General features: G+C 42.1%; 2 protein-coding genes and 1 long non-coding RNA gene across 3 annotated transcripts in view; 2 read left to right on the forward strand and 1 right to left on the reverse strand.

Moving 5' to 3' along the window:
- The window catches only part of LOC137312581 (uncharacterized), a 103500-nt gene extending 78571 nt beyond the window's left edge, over positions 1-24929 (reverse strand). Inside the window, exon 1 of the mRNA XM_067979111.1 lies at positions 24563-24929. Coding sequence (XP_067835212.1) covers positions 24563-24929 — 367 coding nt within the window. The remainder of the gene's footprint in view (positions 1-24562) is intronic.
- On the forward strand, positions 291-14274 carry LOC137312647 (uncharacterized). The gene is made up of 4 exons (XR_010960770.1): positions 291-811; positions 1188-1274; positions 5820-5905; positions 11461-14274. It is a non-coding gene; the product is annotated as an uncharacterized lncRNA (long non-coding RNA).
- LOC137312472 (histone H2A.J-like) lies at positions 17891-18289 on the forward strand. The gene has a single exon (XM_067979018.1). It carries the CDS (start codon positions 17891-17893, stop codon positions 18287-18289), a length of 399 nt encoding a protein of 132 aa, XP_067835119.1.
- Positions 24930-25759: the final 830 nt, after the last annotated feature.

Below are 25759 nucleotides of genomic sequence, written 5' to 3' on the forward strand. Positions count from 1 at the left end.
AGCACGGATGGAAACATCTCGTTTAATAGTTGGAGATTGTAAAGTCAGTCTGGATTCCAGCGTTAGTCACTGGTGGAATCCCATCTGTTTCCATTCTGGTGCCTGTTCCTGCACTGCCTGTGGACCCCATTCCCTCTGACCTTTCCCCCAGCCCCACTTCCTTTGCTCAGACTCTGAAAAATTCCAATTGGGGAAAGTTTCCATTGATTTTTGTATTGGGAATTAAACCAGATATATGCGCATGCGCGTCTCAGCCCCGCCCCCAGCGCTGGATTTTGGTGAGCAGAAGAGCGCATGCGCGCTCCCCTCCCCCAGCTCGGCCTGTGGGCGCCATTCCCTCAGTGAGCGGAAGAAGATGGTTTAAAACAGCCGGGAATGGAGAGATCACGGCCCCCGGGGGAAGGGGGCAAAGAGCAGCTTCGTTACAGCAGCTCATCGCTTCGGGACCGAGTCCGCAGATGGGCTCAGAGATCGGCATTGAGTCCGGGGGAAGGTCAGGGGGAGTCCGGGGGCTGTTTGTAAGAGGCGGAGTGGATCAGGAACTGGTCCCGGAACATGGAGTGAGCGGGGAAAGGGAGAGGTCATTCTCGGGCTGTGTGTGTACCGGGTGTGTCCAGGGGAAGGGGGACAGAATGGGAAGAACCTGCTATTTAAAATCATTGCTGCTTTCTCTCCCCAAACCAGTAGTGAATGTTCCTGGTTCAGTTCCAGTCTCACTCTGTTTATTGTTATTGGACAGTGAAGAGTGGAAACAGAGCCGGACAGTAAGGATGTGGGGAGTTATACAAAGAGCATCTATTGCAGGCACCAGGTGAGAAGTGTGAAGGACACATTTTAAACAGCGGCTGTTTGGTTTCGGTTGAACGGTTAGTCCCATGGGAGAGGGGATTAGAAACCTGACGTGTGCAAAGGTCCCCGCCCCATCGGGTCGTCCCATTCATGGATCAGTGCAGAGGTTGGGTTGTGTCAGGATGTCACTAAACTGTTGTAAAATTGCCCAACACACCTGGTTTGCAGAAGCTGAGTGCTGCAGTACTGCAGTGGAGTCAGAAACTGACACTGTTTGTATCACTGGTTCTCATTTGTGGATATTCAAAATAATCATTGATATGGATATTAATTCGAACACTTTTGTATTTTCTCCCTCACTGGTTCTTGAGTTACAAGAGATAAATTTCTTCCTGCAGGCAAATCCTTGAAGGACCCAGAATCAGTGTTATGTTTCCTCCACTCGAGGCACAAGGAACAGTGCAGCCAACTCCTTCTCCCACACAGTAAGTACATTATCACACACAGCGCACAGAGACACGGAGAGGTCATCAGTTCCACAGTCTCAGACAGCAGAAGCAGTCAGTCCCACACTGATCCCAAGATCCAGAGACACATTTTCAATCCAACAGTCAAACAGAGGCAGACACTGTTCCATTTCCCCCGAGCTGAGTCCCGCTGACAGGTGGATACAAAAATCCCAGTCCAAGATCACACTATCAGATTGAAAGGCACTGTATCAATCTCACAATAGGGCAACATTAGCTACGAATTAAATACCAGATCGAAATCACACATGGTACCCGATTTAAAGGTGCAGAATGAATCCCAATAATGTACCCTGAGATTCCAATTGATTACTCGCCCAGAACTCTCACACACATGTGAGTTGATACACTATGCGAATGGATATTGCATGTATCATGTGATACAAATTGCATACGAGTCCAAAACTCATGTACAGTATCAGATTAAAAATGCTGTGAGAGTGTAATCTGAGAAACAAATTAGATATCAGTTTATAATGGAATCATATTGTGAGATGTAAAGATACAGTATCACTTCTATTAGTACAGACTGAGCTATACATTATACGCCATTTGAAAAGTGTCACCATATCAATTTGAAAGATACATTATCTTTCACAATAGTACTCACAGAGATACAGATTTAATAATAGTTCAAAAAGCACACAAATTATCTGATTAAAACCTACAGTGTCAAATCCTAAAGTGTATCCACATTTACCAATTAAATAATGAGAAATATGATCTAAACATGAAGATATTAAAGCTAAAAAATGTTATGCCATAATGCAATCTGAGAGAATAATTACATACAGATACAGAATGAATCTCACACTCAGATATAGTACCAGAGACTGACAGATGCAGAAGGAATCCCAAACTCACATACAATAATAGAGACTGACAGACACAGAGCGAATCCGACACTCACATATGGTACCAGAGATGACAGATATCGAATGAATCCCACACTGGCATACAGTACCAAGGGCTGATAGATATCTAGTTAATTACTCACTCTCATAAAGTACTAGAGACTGACAGAAAGATAATGACTCCCACATTCACACAGTACCAGAGCCTGAGAGATACAGAATGAATCACACACTCACACACAGTACCAGAGACTGACAGATAGAGAATGCATCCCACACCAACATGCAGTCTGAGAGGCTGCATATACAGAAAGAATTCAACACCCACATACAAGACTGGAGACTGAAAGACACAGAATAAATCCCACACTCACAGTATCAGAGACTGCATATATAGATTAAATCGCAAACTCACACACACTACTGACAAGATACAGAATGAATCCCACACTGACAAACTGTTCCAGATACTGAGAGATACAAAATGAATCACACATTAGTGCAGGCTGAGTAACATTATTTACCAGTCCAAGAAGTATCAGATTGAAAGATACAGTATCAATTCCATTAGTGCAGACTGATCTACACATTGTATACCACTACAAAAACTGATGCAGATTCAGACTGAAATATACAGTATTCCATTCCTGCAGACTGAGCTACACATCATATACAAGTTCAAAAATGTCACCATATCAGTTTGGAAGATAAATTAATTCACAATTGTGTTCCCATCGATACAGATTTAATAGTAGTCCAAAAAGTGCCCACATTCTCTGACTACATTCTAAAGCATTTCATTATCAACCAATTAAACACTGGGAAAAATATGCATTCATTGAGGTATTAAAGATAAAGTTTTGAAGACCATACTGTAAACGGAGATACAAATTACATACAGATAAGGAATGAATCTCACACTCAGATAGAGGGCCAGAGAGTGACACACAGAATGAAACCAGCACTCACACAATGTAACAGTGTCTGACAGATACCAAATGAATCCGACACTCACACACAGTTCAAGGGACTGACAGATATAGAATGAATCACACACACCCACAGTACCAGAGCCTGACAGATACAGAATGAATCCCACACGCACAGACAGTACTAGGGACTGACAGATACAGAATGAATCCCACACTCACAGACAGTACGAGGGACTGACAGATATAGAATGAATCCCACACTCACAGACAGTGCTAGGGACTGACAGATACAGAATGAATCTCACAGTCACACACATTCATGCAGTCTGAGTTACACATTACACATCAGTCCAAAAATCTCATAGTGTCAGATTGAAAGATACAGTATCAATTCCATTAGTGCAGACTGATCTACATATTATAAAGCACTACAAAAAACTGATAAAGATTCAGACTGAAATATACAGTATACATTTCAAGCAGACTGAGCTACACATCATATACAAGTTCAAAAATGTCACCATATCATTTTGGAAGATAAACTAATTCACAATTTTTTTCCCATCGATACAGATTTAATAGAAGTCCAAAAAGTGCCCACATTCTCTGATTATAACCGAAAACATTATATTTTAAAATGTATCATTATCTACCAATTAAACACTGGGAAAAATTATTGATACATTGAGGTATTAATGAGAGAGTTTTGAACACCATACTGTAAACAGAGACACAAATTACATACAGATAAAGAATGAATCTCACACTCAGATAGAGGGCCAGAGACTGACATGCAAATTGAAAACAGCACTCAAACAATGTAACAGTGACTGACAGATACAGAATGAATCCTACACTCACATACATTACAAGGGGCTGACAGATACAGAATGAATCCTACACTCACAAACATTACAAGGGACTGACAGATACAGAATGAATCCCAGACTCACACACATTACAAGGGACTGACAGACTTAGAATGAATCACACACTCCCACGGTACCAGAGACTGACAGATACAGAATGAATCCTAAACTCACACACTGTAGCACAGACTGACAGAGACAACATTTATATCACTCACAAACAGTACCAGAAATTGAGAGATGCAGAATGAAAGTCTCCCTCACATATAGCACCTGACACTGACGGAAACAGAATGAAACGCACATTCACACAAAATACCAGGGACTAACAGATATTGAATGAATCCCATACTCACACACAGTACCAGATACTGACAGATACAGAGTTAATTCCACACTTATACACAGTACCTGAGACTGGCAGATACAGAATTAATCCCACTCTCATATACAGTGCCACAGACTTGCAGATACAGAATGATCTCAAACTCATATGTAGTGCCAGAGACTGAGAGATACAGAATTAACACCATGCTCACACTCAGTACCAGAGACTGGCAGATACAGAATGAATCCCACACTCACACAGTATCAGATATTGACATGCAGAGTAAACCCCGCTCTCACACACAGTACTGGAGACTGACTTCTGCTGGACGTAAGCGAGAACTGTAAAAGAGCGGAACAAATTCACATTTTATGTCGTGGTTACAGAAATCGGACAATGTGCAACGTGAGGAAAGGTTCTGTCTGTAACTTCTACTCCCGTATTTTTGCTCGTTTTGTTATTGAAAAATGATGACAATTGTTTCATAATAAATTTTTTGTTTCACTCATTCGATAGTTGTGAATTTGCCCCATTATATTTCACTGTACATTGCGCAGTATTTCTCTCTGATTTCTCAGGACACGATTTGCATTGCTCCTTTACCCCATTGAGACACTTATTTTCCAAGCAGTATGTGGCCTCCTTATTCCCCCTGGCAAAATGCACCAGCTCACACCTTTCTATATTGAAATTCAATGGCCATTTACACGGCCGTTCTGCAAGCTTATTTTGTCGTAGTCTTCCTCAGTATTGACTACACCCCCTAAATTAATTACAATCATTTAATACAGCATTACAACCAATGTTTTATCGAAAAAATGTTCTCCATTCCCAGTTTTTCTAAATCCCACCCGTACAATATAATGTGAAGAATGAGTTTATCTTCTGTCCCTCTCTCATCTGTAAACTTCAATGACCCGGGGTTTGGGGACATCTACTGGCCGGAAGCAGAACTGCAACAGTTCGGAACAAATTGCTGAAACCGGACAATGTGCAGTGTGAGCGTGTTTGTGAATGGTGGCAGGTATTAAATCTGATTTTTTAAAACCTGACCATTAAACTTTAGTGTTTGTTATTGAAGAGTAAACAGAGCCGGACAGTAAGGATGTGGGGAGTTATACAAAGAGTATCTATTGCAGGCATCAGGTGAGAAGTTTGAAGGACTCATTTTAAACAGTGGCTGTTTTGTTTCGGTTGAACGGTTAGTCCCATGGAAGAGGGGATTAGAAATCTGATATGTGCAAAGCTCCCCGCCCCATCGGGTAGTCCCATTCATGGATCAGTCCAGGGGTTGGATTTTGTCTGAATGTCACTAAACTGTTGTAAAACAGCCCAACACACCTGGTGTGCAGAAGCTGAGTGCTGCTGTACTGCAGTGGAGTCAGACACTGACACTGTTTGTATCGCTGATTTTCATTTGTGGTTATTCAATATTATTATTAACAGATATTAATCTGATCACTTCTGCATTTTCTACCTCACCTGTTCTTGATTTACAAGAGATACGTTTCTTTCTACAGGCAAATACTTGAAGGAGCCAGAATGAATGTGAAATTTCCTCCACCCGAGGCAAAGGAACAGTGCAGCCAGCTCCTTCTCACACACAGTATGTATATTATCACTCTCAGAGCACAGAGACACAGACAGGTCATCAGTTCCACAGTCCCACACAGCAGAAGTAGTCAGTCCCACACTGATCCCAAGTTCCAGAGTCACATTTTCAATCCTACAGTCAAACAGAGCAGGTGAGGCAGACACTGTTCCATTTCTCCCGAACTCAGTCCCGCTGACAGGTGGATTCAAAAATCCCAGCCCAAAATCACACTATCAGATTGTCAATTTCACAAAAGGGCAACATTAGCCATGAATTAAATACCAGATATCCCGAGATTCAAATTGAATACTAGCCCAGAACTCTCACACACACGTGAGTTTAATACATGCAGTATCCATTCGAATAGTGTATCATTCAAATACAAAATGAAGGCCGAAACTCATGTACAATATCAGATTGAGAATTGCTGTGACAGTGTAACCAGAGAAACAAATTAGATACCAGTTTATAATATACTCACAGTATGAGATTTAAAGATACAGTATCAATTCTATTAGCACAGACTGAGATACACATTATTTACCAATTCAGAAATGTCACCATATCAATTTGAAAGATAAATTACCATTCACAATATTACTCACAGATTTACAGATTTAATAGTAGTCCAAAAAGCACACAAATTATCTGATTAAAGCCTCCAGCTTCAAATCCGAAAGTGTATCCATATTTACCAATTAAATAATGAGAAAAGCTATTCAAACATTAACATATTAAAGCTACAGTATTGAACATCATAATGTAATCTGAGAGAATAATTATGGACAGAAACAGAATGACTCTCACACTCCGATACAGTACAGAGACAGACATGCAGAAGGAATCCCAAACTCGCATACAGTACTAGAGGTTGCCAGACACAGAGTGAATCCCATACTCAAGTATGGTACCAGAGATGACAGAAACAGAATGAATCCCACTCAGGCAGACAGTACCAAGGACAGACAAATACCGAGTTCATCCCACATTCTAATAAAGCACTAGAGACTGAGAGATAAGGTATGAATCGCAAACTCACACACAGCAGCAGAGACTGACAGACACAGAATGAATCCCACACTCACACACAGTACCAGAGAATGACAGATCCAGAATGAATCCCACACTCACTCACAGCACCTGAGACTGACAGATACAGAATGAATCCCACACTCACTCACAGCACCCGAGACTGACAGATACAAAATGAATCCCACACTCACACACAGTACCAGAGACTGAGAGATACAAGGTGAATCTCACAGTCACCTACATTAGTGCAGGCTGAGTTATAAATTACGTTCCAGTCCAAAAATCTCAGTGTCAGATTGAAAGATACAGTATCAATTCCATTAGTGCAGACTGAGCTGCACATTAGAAACCACGACAACAAAACTGATACAGATTCAGACTGAAATATACAGTATTCCATTCATGCAGACTGAGCTACACATTATATACAAGTTCAAAAATGTCACCATATCAATTGGAAGATGCACAAATTCACAATTGTGTTCCCAATGTAGATTTAATAGAATTCCAAAAATAGATGCCCACATTATCTTATTACATTTTTTAAAATGTCATTATCTACCAATTAAAACTGGGAAAAATTATTCATACATTTCAGTATTAAAGATACAGATGTGAACGCCATCCTGTAAATGAAGATATAAATTAGATACAGATAAAGAATGAATCTCTCACTCCGATAGAGTGCCAGAGACTGATATGTAGAATGAATCCCAAACTCATACAATGTACCAGCGACTGACAGATTCAAAATGAATCCCACACTCACACACTGTAGCACAGACTGACAGATACAGAATTTATATCACTCACATACAGTTCAGAAATTGATAGATACAGAATGAATGTCTCACTCACATATAGCACCAGAGACTGACAGGAACAGAACGAATCGCTCACACATACAAAATCAGAGACTGAGAGATATGGAATGAATCCCAAACACACACACAGTACCAGAGACTGATAGATCCAGAATGAATACCACATTCACATAGAGTATCAGGAACTGACAATCACAGAATGAATCTCACAGTCACACTACTGCAGACTGAGTTACATTTTACATACCAGTTCAAAGATATCATAGTGTCAGATTGAAAGCGACGGTATGAATTCCATTAGTGCAGACTGAGCTACATAGTAGAAATATTAGTAAATACTCATAGAGTAATATACTGAAATAAACAGGATCAATATCATTGGTTCAGACTGAGCTACACATTATATACCAGTCCAAAAACCTCATAAATGATCAGACTGGAAGATACAGTATCAATTCTATTAGCACTGCCTGACCTGTACATTACATACCAGACTGAAAATCCCATAAAATCTTCGACTGAAATAAACAGTATCAATTCCATGAGTGCAGACTGAGCCACACATTATATAGCAGTCCAAGAATCTCATACCCTATCAGACTCAAAGATACAATAACAATTCCATTAGCACAGATGACGAGTCCAAAAATCTCATAGAATATCAGATTGAAAGATTCAGTATCACTTCCATTTGTGCAGAATGAGCTACACATCACATTCCAGTCCAAAAATCTCATACAGTATCAGACTGATAGATACAGTATCAATTCCTTTAGTGCAGGCTGAGCTACATATTACATACCAGTTCAAAAATCTCATACAATATTAGATTGAGATGCAGAATTAATCCTATTATTCCTGACTGAGCTATACATTACATACCAATCCAATAATTTCACCACGAACAGATTGAAAGGTACATTATCATTCACAATAGAGTTCAGAGATTAAGATGTAATCCCACTCCAAAGCTCACACACGTTGTTTGATTAAAGAAAATTGAAAAGTGTATCCATATTTACAAATTAAACACTGGACGAAGAACTGTATATAATTTAAAGTATTAAAGATACAGTTTCAAATACGATACTGTAAACTGAAATAAGAATACAGAATGAATCCAGACTTGCACATTGTCTCAGAGACTGAATTACAGAATTAATCCCACACTGAGATAATGTAGCAGAGACTGACAGATACAGAATAAATCCCACACTCACACATATCACCAGAGACCTGCAGATACAGAATGAATCCCACACTCACATACAGTACCAGAGACTGACAGATACAGAATTAATCCCACACTCAAACACAGTACCAGAGACCGACAGATACAGAATGAATCTCCACACTCACAGACTGAACTGGAGACGACAGATATAGAATGAATGTCACAGTCACATTACTGCAGACTGAGTTACACTTTACAGACCAGTCCAAATATCTCATAATGGCAGATTGAAAGATACAGTCTAAATTCTATTGGTGCAGACTGAGCTACATATTGGATATAGTGGTAAATACTCGTGTTTGCTGAAATAAACATTATCAATGCCATTGGTACAGACTGAGCTGCACATTACGTACGAGTCCAAAAATCACAAATGATCAGTTTGGAAGATACAATTTAAATTCTATTCGCACTGCCTGAGCTGAACATTATATATCAGTCCAACAATCTCATACGATATTAGACTGAAAGATAGAGAATCGATTCAATTCGTGAAAACTGAGCCACACATTATATAGCAATCCAAGAATCTCATACCGTATCAGACTCAAAGATACAATATCAATTCCATTAGCACAGACTGAGCTACACGTTACTCACCAGTCCAAAAATCTCATACTGAATCTTTCAATGTGACACTGTATCAATTCCATTCGTGCAGCCTGAGCTATACATTGCATTCAAGTCCAAAAATTGCATACAGTATAAGAATGATAGATACAGTATCAATTCCTTTAGTGCGGGATGAGCTACATATTACATACCAGTCCAAAAATCACATAAAGTGTTAGACTCAGATGCAGAATTAATCCCATTATTGCAGACTGAACTACACATTACACACCAGTCCAGTAATTTCAACGTGAACAGATTGAAAGGTATATTATCATTCACAATAGAGTTCAGAGATTAAGATGTAACATGACTCCAAAACTCTCACACGTTGTTTGATTAAAGAAAATCAAAAAGTGTATCTGTGTAAACAAATTAAATGCTCGATGAAGACATGTATATACTTTAAAGTTTCAATACAATAGTGGAAACTGAAATAAGAGTATGGAATGCACATTGTCACAGAGATTGAATTGCAGAATGAATCCCACACTGAGATAAAGTAGCAGAGCATGGCAGATACAGAATGTATCCCACACACAGACAGTACCAGCGACTGATGGATGCAGAATATACCCCATGCTCACACTCAGTTACAGAGACTGACAGATACAGAATAAACCCCAGTCTCATATCCAGTACCAGAGACTGACCTCTACTGACGGGAAGCGACAACTATAATAAGGCAACAAATTCACATTCTCTGTCGTGGTTCCAGAAACAGGACAATGTGCAATGTGAGGGAAGTTTCTGTCTGTAACTTTTACTCTCGTATTTTTGCACTTTTTGACGGTGAAAAATGAAGACAATTGATTCATAATAAAGTTTTTGTTTCACTCGTTCCATAGTTGTGAATTTGCCCCATTATATATCACTGTACATTGCACAGTATTTCTCTCTGATTTCTCAGGATGATTTACATTGCTCCTCTACCCCATTTAGACTCTTATTTTCCATGCAGTATGTGGCCTCCTTATTCCCCTTGGCGAAATGCATCACCTCACACATTTCTATATTGAAATTCAATGGCCATTTACAAGGCCGTTCTGCATGTTTATTTTGTCCCAGTCTTGATCTGTATTGACTATATCTCCGAAACAAATTACAAGAATTTAACACAGTATCACAACTAGTGTTTGCTCTAACAAAATGTACTTGCAGCTCGTCTCCATCCCCAGTTTTTCTAAATCCCACCCGTGCAATATAATGTGAAGAATGAGTTGATCTTCTGTCCCTCGCTCATCTGCAAACTTCAATGACCCGGGGTTTGGGGACATCTACTGGCCGGAAGCAGAACTGCAACAGTTCAGAACAAATTGCTGAAACCGGACAATGTGCAGTGTGAGCGTGTTTGTGATTGGTGGCAGGTATTAAATCTGATTTTTTTAAACCTGCCCATTAACCTTTAGTGTTTGTTATAGAACAGTAAACAGAGCCGGACAGTAAGGATATGGGGAGTTATACAAAAAGCATCTATTGCAGGCATCAGGTGAGAAGTTTGAAGGACACATTTTAAACAGCGGCTGTTTAGTTTTGGTTGAACGGTTAGTCCCATGGGAGAGGGGATTAGAAATCTGATATATGCAAAGGTCTCCGCCCCATCGGGTAGTCCCATTCATGGATCAGTGCAGGGGTTGGGTTGTGTCTGGATGTCACTAAATTGTTGTAAAACAGCCCAACTTACCTGGTGTGCAGAAGCTGAGTGCTGCAGTACTGCAGTGGAGTCAGACACTGACACTCTTTGTATCGCTGGTTTTCATTTGTGGATATTACAATGATTATTAACAGAGAGATTAAATTGATCACTTTTGTATTGTCTACCTCAACTGTTCTTGACTTACAAGAGATAATTTTTCTTCCTACAGGCAAATCCTTGAAGGGCCCAGAATTAGTGTGATGTTTCCTCCACCCGGGGCACAAGGAACAGTGCAGCCAGCTCCTTCTCACACACAGTATGTATAGAGTCATAGAGTCATAGAGTTATACAGCACGGATAGAGGCCCTTCGGCCCATCGTGTCCGCGCCGGCCATCAGCCCTGTCTACTCTAATCCCATATTCCAGCATTTGGTCCGTAGCCTTGTATGCTATGGCATTTCAAGTGCTCATCCAAATGCTTCTTGAATGTTGTGAGGGTTCCTGCCTCCACAACCCTTTCAGACAGTGAGTTCCAGACTCCAACCACCCTCTGGGTGAAAAAGTTCTTTCTCAATTCCCCTCTAAACCTCCCGCCTTTTACCTTGAATCCATGTCCACTTGTTATTGAACCCTCAAAGAAGGGAAAAAGCTCCTTAGTATCCATCCTATCTGTGCCCCTCATAATTTTGTACACCTCAATCATGTCCCCCCTCAGCCTCCTCTGCTCCAAGGAAAACAAACCCAATCTTGCCAGTCTCTCTTCATAGCTGAAGCGCTCCAGCCCTGGTAACATCCTGGTGAATCTCCTCTGCACCCTCTCCAAAGCGATCACATCCTTCCTGTAGTGTGGCGACCAGAACTGCACACAGTACTCCAGCTGTGGCCTAACCAGTGTTTTATACAGCTCCATCATAACCTCCTTGCTCTTATATTCTATGCCTCGGCTAATAAAGGCAAGTCTCCCATATGCCTTCTTTACCACCTTATCTACCTGTTCCGCCGCCTTCAGGGATCTGTGAACTTGCACACCAAGATCCCTCTGACCCTCTGTCTTGCCTAGGGTCCTCCCATTCATTGTGTATTCCCTTGCCTTGTTAGTCCCTCCAAAGTGCATCACCTCGCACTTTTCCGGGTTAAATTCCATTTGCCACTGTTCCGCCCATCTGACCAACCCATCTCTTTAGTCCTGCAGACTGAGGCTATCCTCCTCGCTATTTACCACCCTACCAATCTTTCTTAATATACTCTGTGAGTATATTATCACTCACAGAGCACAGAGACACAGACAGGTCATCAATCCCACAGTCTCACACAGCAGAAATAGTCAATGCCAAACTGATCCCAATCCAACAGTCAAACAGAGCAGGAGAGACTGACGGAATTTCTATTTCACAATGACTCAATACCGCTGACTGGCAGATAAATAATTCCCAGTCCAAAATCACACCCAGTATCAGATTGAAAGGCACTGTGTTAATCTCACATGAGATCAGAATTAGCTACAAATTAAATACCAGATAGAACTGACACATGGTACTGATTGATAGGTACAGAATGAATCACAATAGTGTACCCCGAGATTCAAATTAAATACCAGCCCACAACTCACACCACATTATGAGTTTAAAGATGCAGTATTCATGCCAATATTATACACTGAGATACAAATTAGATACCAGTTCAGATGTTACCCATATTTCACTCACATATATGTCCAAAAACCTCATAGTGTCAGAATGAAATGTACAGTTTCAATCCTATTGTTTCAGATTGAGCTACACATTATATACCAGTCCAAAATTTGCATAAAGTATCATACTGGAAGATACAGTATCAATCCCATTAGACAGAGGTACACATTAGTTACCTGTCCAAAAATCATATTTATCAAACTGAAAGGCAGAGTATCAATTCCCTTACTGCAGACGGAGGTTCACATTAGATACCTGTCCAGAAATCACGTACAGTACCATACTGAAAGAAATAGTATTGATTTAATTAGTACAGACTGACCTACACGTTACATACCAGTACAAAAATCTCACACACTTTCAGACTGGAAGATACAGTATCAATCCAATTAGTGCAGACTGAGGTGTAGATTAGATACCAGTCCAAAAGTCACATTCAGTGTCAAAATGAAAGATACAGTATCAAGTCCTTTAGTGCAGACTGAACTACACCTTACAAACCTGTCTAAATATATTACACAGTATCAGACTGAAAGGTACAGTATGAATTCCATTAGTACAGACTGAACCACACATTACATACCAGTCCAAAAATCTCATACAGTGTCAGACTGAAAGATACAATAATTATTCTATTAGCCCAGACTGAGCTACAAAATAAATACCAGTCCAATAATTTCACAGTAAAAGATTGAAATACACATTATCTTCACGGAGATTAAGATGTAATCATTCAACAAAACTCGCACACATTGTTTGATTAAAAGAAAATCCAAAAGTGTATCAATATTTACAAATTAATGCAGCACGAAAGATTTGCATACATTAATTAATTAAACATACAGTTTCAAGTACCATACTCTAACCTGAAATAAGAATACAGAACGAATCCAGACTTGCACTTTGCCCAGAGACTGAGTTACAGAATTAATCCCACACTGAAATAGAATACCAGAGACTGACAGTCACAGAATGAATCCCACACTCACAGATAGCACCAGAGATTGAGAGATACAAAACGAATCACACACTCACGCACAGTACCAGAGACTGACAGATACAGAATGAATACCACACTCACAGACTGTATTGGAGACTGACGGATACAGAATGAATATCACACTCACATACAGTACCAGAGAATGACAGACATAGAATTAATGCCACACTCACATGCAGTCTGACATCTAACAGGGTGGAACAAATTCACATTATCTTCGTTGTGACAGATGAAGGACAATGTGCAATGTGAGGAAATAGTTTCTCTCTGTAACTTCTACTCCCGCACTTTTTCTAATTTTGTCAGTTAAAAATTAGACAATTGATTTCGAATAAAGTTTTTGTTTTCCTCATTCGAAAGTTGCCCCATTATATTTCAATCTACATTGCGCAATATTTCTGTCTGAATTCTCAGGAGACGATTTATATTAATTCAAATAAACCGAACTGAAACACAAATAAAAACTGAGTGCAAATCTGCAAGTTTCAACGGCGACCGTCAAAAGTGAAAGGGATAAAATATAGAAAAAAATCAAACCGAAAATGCTGGAAAGGCTCAGCAGGTCCGGCAGCATCTGTGGAGAAGGGAAGCTCGGGTTAACGGTTCAGGACTATGACCCTTCTATAGATCAGAAAGGTTAATCCGACTTAATTTAAATAAGGAACGGGAATCAGCAGAGGGAAAAACTTCAGAAAATCAATTAATTTCACTGAATCCGAGCAATTGTGTCCCGTATCCACTGTACAGATCAGGGCAAATAATAATACAAAGGAACAGAGTTAAATTCAACGATATGGGGGAAATAAATGAATTTTAAAAATATTTTTTTATATAAATTAGACCCGTTTGTGTTTTGAAAACACTATCACTCTGAACATCATCAAATTCGGTTCCAGTCTTGGTGTTTCTGAATTCAGCGTGCTGGGATTCAAACCTGTTGGAATTAATTGTTTGGAAGGGAGCGATACTCACCATCATAGCACCTTAGTTCACTGGGAGGGAGAAATAGAGCGTTTTTGTGGAGTTTCGGACTGAATTGCTCCCTTTGGGTTTCTGGCACTTTAATCAAAGACAATAAACAGTTCCCAAACATCAGCCCCTGAACAGACACAACAAGCTGGTCGAATTTCTCATTTATAGATATTAAATAAGAGGATGACAAAAGCGAATAGGAAGAGGTTAGGAAGAAGTCACAAAAACAATTAGGGAAGCAAACAGGAATCACGAAATCAAATTATCAAGGAATATAAAAAGAAATAGTAAATTATTGTACAGAGCCAGAAATAACAGAAGGAAAATCAGAATATCTTGAGGGCCACTAAGGGATTGACAAGATAAACTCACAGGTAACGTCAGCGAAATGGCAGAAATATTGAATTATTACTTTCCCTCAGTATTTACCCGGGAGATTAACAGGGTGAATATGATATAGAGGAAGAGGTCAATAAAGATATCAAGGCATTTAAGTTAGAAAGGGTGGTTAATCTCCTGATCCTGATGGATTGCATCTGCACTTATTAAATGAAGCAAAGGAAGAGATAGCAGAGGCATTGTTACATATATAGAAAAAATCATTACAGAAAGGAATAGTGCCAGAGGACTGGATGACAGTTGATGTGATTCTTATATTTTGAAACAGGAAATAGAACAAGTCCAGGGAACTGTGGACCAGTTAACTAAAGGTCAGTGGTAGGAATGATCATGGAATCTTTTACTCAATGAAGCAACAGAAAAACATCCAGAAACCGAAAATATAATAAAGAATAGTCAGCACGGATTTCAGAAAGGGAAGATTTAATAGTTTGACAGAAGGTTTGACAGTTAAAATTACAGTTCAACATAACTTATCTGCTTTTCAAATATATTCCTCTAGAAATAAACCTCTGTGTTTGCATTTCATGGCCTTATCAACCTGTGTTGCTACTTTTAAAGATTTGTCAATCTGTACCCCTAAATCCCATTGCTCTTCTACCCCATTTAGACTCTTATTTTCAAAGCAGTGTTTGGCCTCCTTATTCCCCCGAGCAAAATGCACCACCTCACACCTTTCTATATGGAAATTCAATGGCCATTTACACCGCCTTTCAGCAAGCTTATTAAAGTCTTCTTGTATTTTGTCGTAGTCTTCCTCAGTATAAGCTATACCCCCAACATTAATTACAAGCATTTAATACAGCATTACAACTCATGTTTTGTCGAACAAACTGTTTTCCATTCCCAGTTTTTCGAAATCCCACCCGTGCAATATAATGTGAAGAATGAGTTTATCTTCTGTCCCTCTCTCATCTGCAAACTTCAATGACCCGGGGTTTGGGGACATCTACTGGCCGGAAGCAGAACTGCAACAGTTCGGAACAAATTGATGAAACCGGACAATGTGCAGTGTGAGCGTGTTTGTGATTGGTGGCAGGTATTAAATCTGATTGGATATTTGAAGAAACCAATCAGAGAGTTACAGTTAATTATTGTGACCTCACTACGAATGACCCAATCACAATCATTGCCTTCCTCCATCCCTCATTACCATAGGGCTGTGGGGCTGCCGATTTAATCCGAGCTCGGAGCGGATTTGGGTCATTTCTGAGTCTGAAATTGAGTTTGAAAATGCCTGAGGATAAGAAAGCAGCTCCCAAGAAGGGCGCCAAGAAAACCTTGAGTAAAGCACCAGGCAAGGGCGGCAAGAAGCGGAGAAAGGCGAGGAAGGAGAGTTACTCCATCTACGTCTACAAAGTGATGAAGCAGGTTCACCCCGACACCGGCATCTCCTCCAAGGCCATGAGCATCATGAACTCCTTTGTGAACGATATTTTCGAGCGCATCGCGGGTGAGGCTTCCCGCCTGGCCCATTATAATAAACGGCGCACCATCAGCTCCCGGGAGATCCAGACCGCCGTGCGCATGCTGCTGCCCGGGGAACTGGCCAAGCACGGACAAAGGCGGTGACCAAGTACACCAGCTCCAAGTAAAACTCCTCAATATACTGAAAAGAAAATAAACACAAATGCTCTTTTCAGAGCCACCCACAGTCTCTCTGAAAAACTGTACCAACACCTCTATGGAATCATTTTACTGTCGATAGTTTGATACTCACTGTCTCTCTAACTTGTGCTTTTGTAATTTCACTTGAAATCTGGTAGATTCTCATAATCACTGCCCGGTATAATCTCTGTCGTTGTTTTATTTAGTTTCAATAACCAAAAACGTATCCCTGATCCTCTCGTTCCCGGTCATATTCCGCCCCTTCCTCCGCATCTGCCCCTTCAGAGCCGTTTTAAGGTCATTTCTTTTTCCTTTTCACGTTTTTTTGTTCATTATTCGGGAATATCACTTTCAGAACCGCAATCCTCTTTCAAGCAACAACCCTGAAAGGGACTTCACACCGACTACAGAATAGTCTAAAGGCTCTGTCACTGTTCGACTTCTTACACCAGGAGTCTCGGCTCCGGTTTCGATCGCGCTGCAGCTCCTGTGAACAGGGATCAATCCACAATCTGTGGTTTGTTACTTTTACAAAGATTGAGCTGGGATCTGTCCCGTTACAAAATGGGACTTTATTCCCGCCGGATTGAAAGCGAACGGTGAATGAAGCGACTTCTAACCGGAATGTAAAAGATTCTGGAAGTTGTGACTGGAAATGTGGAATAACAGAGTAAAAGGAGAGAGATTTTTAAATCTTTGTCTTAAGGCGACATTATTTACTTAATCCGCTTCTTGTATTACAAATATATTGGCGGGCTTTTCAAATTTCAATAAAACGGTTCAGTTCGGTATTTTCCGCCTTTTTCTCATTGCCGGCTATTGATTGGTGAATAAAACAGCTCTCTCATTTGGCTGTTCGTTGAACCAATGAGATTGAGAACAGATGAACCAATCACAAGTGCCCCCACTGCACTCCTCCAGAATGGAAAGAAGGGCGAGTGCGGGAAGATTTATTCATTCTTTGTGAAAGTGTTTGTGAGATTGTGGAAATGTCTGGAAGAGGAAAAACCGGCGGTAAAGCTCGGGCCAAGGCCAAGTCTCGCTCATCCCGGGCAGGACTGCAGTTCCCTATGGGCCGTGTTCACAGGCTCCTGCGAAAGGGGAACTACGCTGAACGTGTGGGTGCCGGAGCTCCGGTGTATCTGGCTGCTGTGCTCGAGTATCTGACGGCTGAAATCCTCGAGCTGGCCGGCAACGCGGCCCGGGACAACAAGAAGACCCGCATCATCCCCAGACACCTGCAGCTGGCCATCCGCAACGACGAGGAGCTCAACAAGCTTCTGGGACGGGTGACCATCGCTCAGGGCGGGGTGCTGCCTAATATCCAGGCCGTGCTGCTGCCGAAGAAAACCAGCACTGTGAGCTCCAAGAGCAAGAAAAGCAGCTAAGATTTAATCTGATAACCCAAAGGCTCTTTTCAGAGCCACCCACTGTATCTATGAAAGGGCTGGTTACTGTCTGAAGAGACTGACCTATTGATCACAGTTATCCCCGGTCTACGTTAATATATTACATCGCTACAGCGGTTAAACTTATGGGAGGCAATGTAATTCACCGAGCACATGGGTGATAGGTGAACGGGTCTTGGTGGGAGTTAGGATAGGGGAACGGAGTTTTGGAGGAGTTGAAGTTTGCAGAGGGCGTCAGATAGGAGGCTGACCAGGAGAGCATTGGAAGAGCCAAATCTGGAGGTAACAAGGGCGTGGATGAGGGTTTCAGCACCAGATCAGCTGAGGCAGGGGAGTAGACGCGCGATGTTTCGGAGGTGGAAGTTGGCGGTCTTGGTGGAGCGGAAATGGGGTCAGATGCTTATCTCAGGGTAAATTGGACGCTGAGGTTGCGAAGTTTTATGATTCCGCTTCACTGTCCATCTCAGTCCTTGAATCCAGTCCTCACACAGGAACTGTCTCTGTCCATCCCAGTACCTGATTCTATCCAGTCCCCACACAGGAACTGTCTCTGTCCATCCCAGTACCTGAATCTATCCAGTCCCCACACAGGACCAGTCTCCATCCATCCCAGTGCCTGAATCTATCCAGTCCCCACACAGGTCCATTCTCGATCCATCCCAGTGCCTGAATCTATCCAGTCCCCACACAGGACCAGTCTCCATCCATCCCAGTACCTGAATCTATCCAGTCCCCACACAGGACCAGTCTGCATCCATCCCAGTACCTGAATCTATCCAGTCCCCACACAGGACCAGTCTGCATCCATCCCAGTACCTGAATCTATCCGGTCCCCTCACAGGACCAGTCTCCATCCATCCCAGTGCCTGAATCTATCCAGTCCCCACACAGGACCAGTCTCCATCCATCCCGGTACCTGAATCTATCCAGTCCCCACACAGGATCATTCTCCATCCATCCCGGTACCTGAATCTATCCAGTCCCCACACAGGATCATTCTCCATCCATCCCAGTGCCTGAATCTATCCAGTCCCCACACAGGATCATTCTCCATCCATCCCGGTACCTGAATCTATCCAGTCCCCACACAGGACCAGTCTGCATCCATCCCAGTGCCTGAATCTATCCAGTCCTCACACAGGACCAGTCTCCATCCATCCCAGTGCCTGAATCTATCCAGTCCCCTCACAGGTCCATTCTCCATCCATCCCAGTGCCTGAATCTATCCAGTCCCCACACAGGACCAGTCTCCATCCATCTCAGTGCCTGATTCTATGCAGTCCCCACACAGGATCATTCTCCATCCATCCCAGTGCCTGAATCGATCCAGTCCCATACTGACCCAAGCACGGAAAGGTATAGAGTGCCTTCCACACCGATTTATGTTTATTGAACTATTGGGCGCCTCCTGTCAGCTACAAATCTGAAAACTAAAACTCCCTCTTCCAACGGTCCCGGAGCGGCACTGATTGATTCTGTTATGATAGTGATTGTATTGGAACTGTAGTGTGCCTCAATTATTGAATTTAAATTTTATTTTCCGCCTTTTTTTTCGAGCAATCCTTGAATATCAAGCCGGAGTCTGTAATGATTGTGTCCGAATTTATGTTCCGCATTTGATACTGGTGAAAATTTTAAAAAGGATGGTAACTAATTCCTGGAGGCGGAGCTTGAAGTTGCACGTCCGCTTGTCCGTCATTCTGAGCCATTCTCCTCCCTCCCGCACTTCATGCTCTGTCTGTCATTCAAACACTCCTCCCCGGCCTCTCCGATAATGTGCCTTTCTCAACCAGGTCGGGGCGGGCTTTATAAATACAGAAGAAAGGCGAGGGTTTTTCATTCAGCAGCGATCTGAGTGAAGAATTATCATGTCTGGCAGAGGTAAAGGAGGCAAAGGACTGGGCAAAGGCGGAGCCAAGCGGCACCGGAAAGTGCTTCGTGATAACATCCAGGGGATCACCAAACCAGCCATCCGCCGCCTGGCTCGCCGTGGCGGTGTGAAGCGGATCTCGGGTCTGATCTACGAGGAAACCCGCGGGGTGCTGAAGGTTTTCCTGGAGAATGTGATCAGGGACGCGGTCACCTACACTGAACACGCCAAGCGCAAGACGGTCACTGCCATGGATGTGGTGTACGCTCTCTCTATGGATTCGGCGGCTGAACGACTCGACCCTTTCTAACGGAACACAAACCAAAGGCTCTTCCAAGAGCCACCCACCGCCTCACAGAGAGAGAGCACTGACCTGGGAACTGGTGCGGGGTTATATGGGGCTAGGGAATAGTTTTATAATTAAAGAGTTTTCTGTGACACACAGTACGGTTAGGTGGGATCGGCGGCGAGCTGCACCGGTTACTGAGAGGGAACTTTCCCTTATTGAGTGCACTGAATTGTCCAGGGAACGTTACAAGTGAGTTTACCCGGAGCTGAATTCCCCCCCCCCCCCCTCGCTGAAATGCCCCTTCACTCCATTCGCTCTGTTTTGGTTCTATTTATCAGTCAGATGTTGTGATGTGGGACCGGGGGTTTCCATGGGAGAACAGGTTGAGCTGAGCCGCTGTGATAAGGGCCCAGCTTGTGATATGGATTTTCCCTCTGACGGTTGTTTCTGACACTGATACTGAGAGGGTTTGTGAAATTGAACCGTTTGAGCTCAGTCATTGGGGACCTGGAATTACCACAGGCCCAAATGGCAAAGCCCGCTCAAAACCGAGACTACTTCTCATTGGTTGCTTTGCTTGAAAACTAATTTCCTTAACAAATCGGAGAGACGACAATAAGAAAACGGAGCAAATTGTTGGCCACAATTGACCGATTTTTTAAAATTTGAAAAAGGCCGCCAATTTCAGTGTATGAAATAAGTGAATTACTCGGCCATGTCGTTTTTACACAAGGACTTAAAATCTCTTTGTAATAATGTTATTCCGTATTACACGTCCCAAATTCCGAGCGCTGTTTCAAAAACACATTGTCTATAACTTGCGGAATATAATCCCAATCATAGATTGCTGATATGGACAAATTTCACTTCTACCTGTAAAAATAACAAACTCCAGGTTATCAATTGATTCCGTTGCAGGGACTGAACAGGAACCGTGTGTCCTGAAAACGGAATCATGGACGAAGCCTGAAAATGAGCCAATTCTTTTCTCCAATCATTCATTCTGGATTGTTACACTGTGGGGAACGTGCTGCTAATATGCGGGATATTAAGATCAGTAATTAATTATTTCAGAGATTGGCTCCACAGTGAGAAAGAGGAAGGAACTGAATTCTGATTCATAGCCCTGAAAGTGGTGGTTCACGGGAAAACCGGTGGCGGTGTAAATCTGAATGAGAGCGAGAGCAAAGCAAAAGGGAATTGAACGGACCCCGGCCCCGTGTTCACTTTATTGGGCAGTAAATTCGACAGAGACAAACATTAAAATGGAGTAGTTTCACTGACTTTCTTTCAATTTATCCACCAGATTCAAAGCATGATGACCGAGTAAAGCAGCAACTCTGTATCTGTCAGTCTCTGGTCCCGTATGTGAGTCGGATTCATTCTGAATCTGTCAGTCTCTGGTACTGTGTGTGAGTGTGGGATTCATTCTGTTACTATCAGTCTCTAGTACTGTGTGTGAGTGTGGGATTCATTCTGTATCTGTCAGTCTCTGGTACTGTGTGTGAGTGTGGGATTCATTCTGTATCTGTCAGTCTCTAGTACTGTGTGTGAGTGTGGGATTCATTCTGTATCTGTCAGTCTCTGGTTATGTGTGTGAGTGTGGGAATCATCCTGTATCTGTCAGTCTCTGGTACTATGTGTGAGTGTGGGATTCATTCTGTATCTGTCAGTCTCTGGTACTGTATTTGAATGTGGGATTAATTCTAAATCTCTCTGTCTCTTGTCCTGTGTGTGAGTGTGGGGTACATTCTGTATTCGTCAGTTTCTGGTACTGTGTGTGAGAGAGGGATTTATTCCGTATCTGTCAGTCTCTTGGCCTGTGTGTGAATGTTGGATTCATTCTGTATCTGTCAGTCACTTGTCCTGTGTGTGAGTGTGGGATTCATTCTGTATCTGTCAGTCTCTGGTACTGTATTTGAATGTAGGATTCAATCTAAATCAGTCAGTCTCTTGTCCTGTGTGTGAGTGTGGGGTGCATTCTGTATTTGTTAGTCTCTGGTACTGTGTGTGAATGTGGGATACATTCTGTATCTGTCAGTCTCTGGTACTGTGTGTGAGTGAGGGATTTATTCTGTATCTATCAGTCTCTGGTACTGTGTGTGTGTGTGGGATTCACTCTGTATCTGTCAGTCTCTAGTACTGTATGTGAGTTTGGGATTCCTTCTGCATGTCAGTCTCTGTACTGTATCTGAGTGTGAGATTCATTCTGTGTCTATATTTATTCTCTCAGATTACATTATGGTGTTCAATATTGTAGCTTTAATATCTTAATGTTTAAATAGTTTTTATCAATATGGATACACTTTAGGATTTGATGCTGTAGGTTTTAATCAGATAATTTGTGTGCTTTTTGGACAACTATTAAATCTGTATCTCTGAGTAATATTGTGAATGATAATGTATCTTTCAAACTGACATTTTTTAATTGGTATATAATGTGCAGATCAGTCTGCACGAAATGAATTAATACTGCATCTTTAATTTTTTTTTGTAAGATTTTTGGACTTGTGTGTCTGTGATACTGTGTCATTAAATCTCTTAACATGAGTACATTATAAACTGGTATCTAATGTGTTTCTCAGGTTATACTGTCACAGCATTTCTCAATCTGATATTGTACATGAGTTTTGGACTTGCAATTTGTATCCGAATGAAGCACTATTCGAATGAATAAGGCATGTATTGAACTCACGTGTGTGTGAGAGTTCTGGGCTAGTATTCAATTTGAATCTCGGGGTATCTGGTATTTAATTCACGGCTAGTATTGCCATTTTGTGAAATTGACAATCTGAAAGCGAGACTTTGGACTGGGATTTTAGAATCCACCTGTCAGCGGGACTGAGTTCGGGAGAAATGGAACAGTGTCTGCCTCACCTCCTCTGTTTGGCTGTTGGATTGAAAATGTGACTCTGGAACTTGGGATCAGTGTGGGACTGACTACTTCTGCTGTCCGAGCCTGTGGAACTGATGACCTGTCTGTGTCTCTGTGCTCTGAGAGTGATAATATACATACTGTGTGTGAGAAGGCGCTGGCTGCACTGTTCCTTTGCCTCGGGTGGAGGAAACGTCACATTCACTCTGGCTCGATCAAGGTTTTGCCTGTCGAAAGAAACGTATCGCATGTAACTCAAGAACAGGTGAGGTGGAAAATACGTAAGTGATCAGTTTAATAACTGTCAACCCATCAACACATCCAGTGGCACATTTGGACAGGGAAACTACTGGCAAACAGGTACAGAATGGTCTGATTCCGGTCCTACACTTTCACGTGAGGCATCTACACCCGCAGTGTCAATGTAACTTGGACATCGATACAGGGAGAGGCTCGGGCACGCGTGCAAAGTACAAGAGATGCAAGTTTTCATTTCCGATATAGTATCAGCTTGGCACTGTTGGAAATATTTTCATCTCTAATGAACCAGACTCGGATCAAATAAAGTTTGTCTATTTTTCCTCTCCAGTTATTGTGACAGAGGCTGTTTCACTGTAACTCGCACGAATAGAACTTAAGTGTTTTCGCTCAGCGCTAGAATCAGAAGCAGTGTAAAACTTAGTGTCACATTCACTGCGGTACTCGTCACTGACACAGGAACAGACTGACAGGGACAGAATAAATCCCTCACTCAGCCAATAACAGACAAATTTCATTCACTGATTCAGCAATCGCTGACACAATAATCAACACATCCGTCACCTTCTGGCGGACAAATCTGGGTATTGGAAGTCAGACAGAGTAAGTGTTCTGGGAGGATGAGACTGTAAATAACACTTACAATAATGGCCGCAACACAATAGAGTGCCTCGATTCCACCCTCCCAGTTTAATGAACTGATTATTTTGTGCCTCATTTCCGATACAATCTGTAAATTTCAACCTATTGGAGGTTGGCGACATCTACTGTCCAGAAGCGAGTATTGAACAGATCATTTGTATTTAACAATATATCGTTAGTTTCTAACTAAGCGATTTGTTATTAAATTAAGCTCTGACTCGCTTCAGCCCTTTCATAGATACAATGGGTGGCTCTGAAAAGAGCCTTTGGGTTATCAGATTAAATCTTGACCGGTTTACTTGCTCTTGGTGCTCACACTGCTGGTTTTCTTCGGCAGGAGCACGGCCTGGATATTCGGCAGCACCCCGCCCTGAGCGATGGTCACCCGTCCCAGCAGCTTGTTGAGCTCCTCGTCGTTGCGGATGGCCAGCTGCAGGTGTCTGGGGATGATGCGGGTCTTCTTGTTGTCTCGGGCCGCGTTGCCGGCCAGCTCGAGGATTTCAGCCGTCAGATACTCGAGCACAGCAGCCAGATAGACCGGGGCTCCGGCACCCACACGTTCAGCACAGTTCCCCTTTCGCAGGTGCCTGTCAACACGGCCCACAGGGAACTGCAGTCCGGCCCGGGATGAGCGAGACTTGGCCTTGGCCCGAGCTTTCCCGCCGGTTTTTCCTCTTCCAGACATTTCCACAATCTCACAAACACTTTCACAAAGAATGAAGAATGACGGCTGTATTAACCCTTTTTATTGACTGAAAGATCATCTGATTGGTTGGGCATTATTACACCTCATTTGCCTATTTCAATAACCAATCAGATAGCTGGAAATTAGATGAGGGCGGGATATAACGGCCTCAACGGCCGTTATAACGGCCAGGAATTTTATGAATTTCAAAAAACCCGCCAGTGTCGTAAAGGACCGGATTTAGATCAATGTCGCCCTGAGCACAAGATTTTAAACCCATTCATTTTATCTTGTCTTATTCAGCGCTACCCGTCACCAATCGCTGGCGCTGTTTTAAAATCTGCTTTAATTTATGGCTCATTCTATTATCGCTTACAAACTGTACCGGACGGGACTAAAGCCCCATTCATAGCATTCCGTGAAGGGACACGTTTGAATTCAGTCTTTATGAAAGTCACACGTTATAGTTTGTTCCCTTCTCACAGAGCCGGGAGTGCTTCTATGAAACGAGGGACCCGGACGGAATTCTCATTCTGCCCCTATTCCGCTGTGTTTCTGCAAGGGGTGCGTTTGCTTTTAATATGGGGATTTTCACCTCAGACATTAAACATTTCTGAGATTGAATTCATAGAGATAATGGAATTGCTCCCGGGGTCATTCAGGGTGTGTTCGTGGCTGGAATAGTAACGCTTTAAGAACAAAACGAATGGGAAGGAGCGGATCAGAAACTCGCGTTCAGTTTATGGGTCAGAAATTTCAACGGTGCAGTTACAGTATCAGTTTTGGATTGGAATAATATCGCGGTATTAAAAAGATACTAAGCAATTATA

Source organism: Heptranchias perlo, unplaced genomic scaffold (assembly GCF_035084215.1).
Source record: "Heptranchias perlo isolate sHepPer1 unplaced genomic scaffold, sHepPer1.hap1 HAP1_SCAFFOLD_43, whole genome shotgun sequence".
Lineage (NCBI taxonomy): Eukaryota > Metazoa > Chordata > Chondrichthyes > Hexanchiformes > Hexanchidae > Heptranchias > Heptranchias perlo.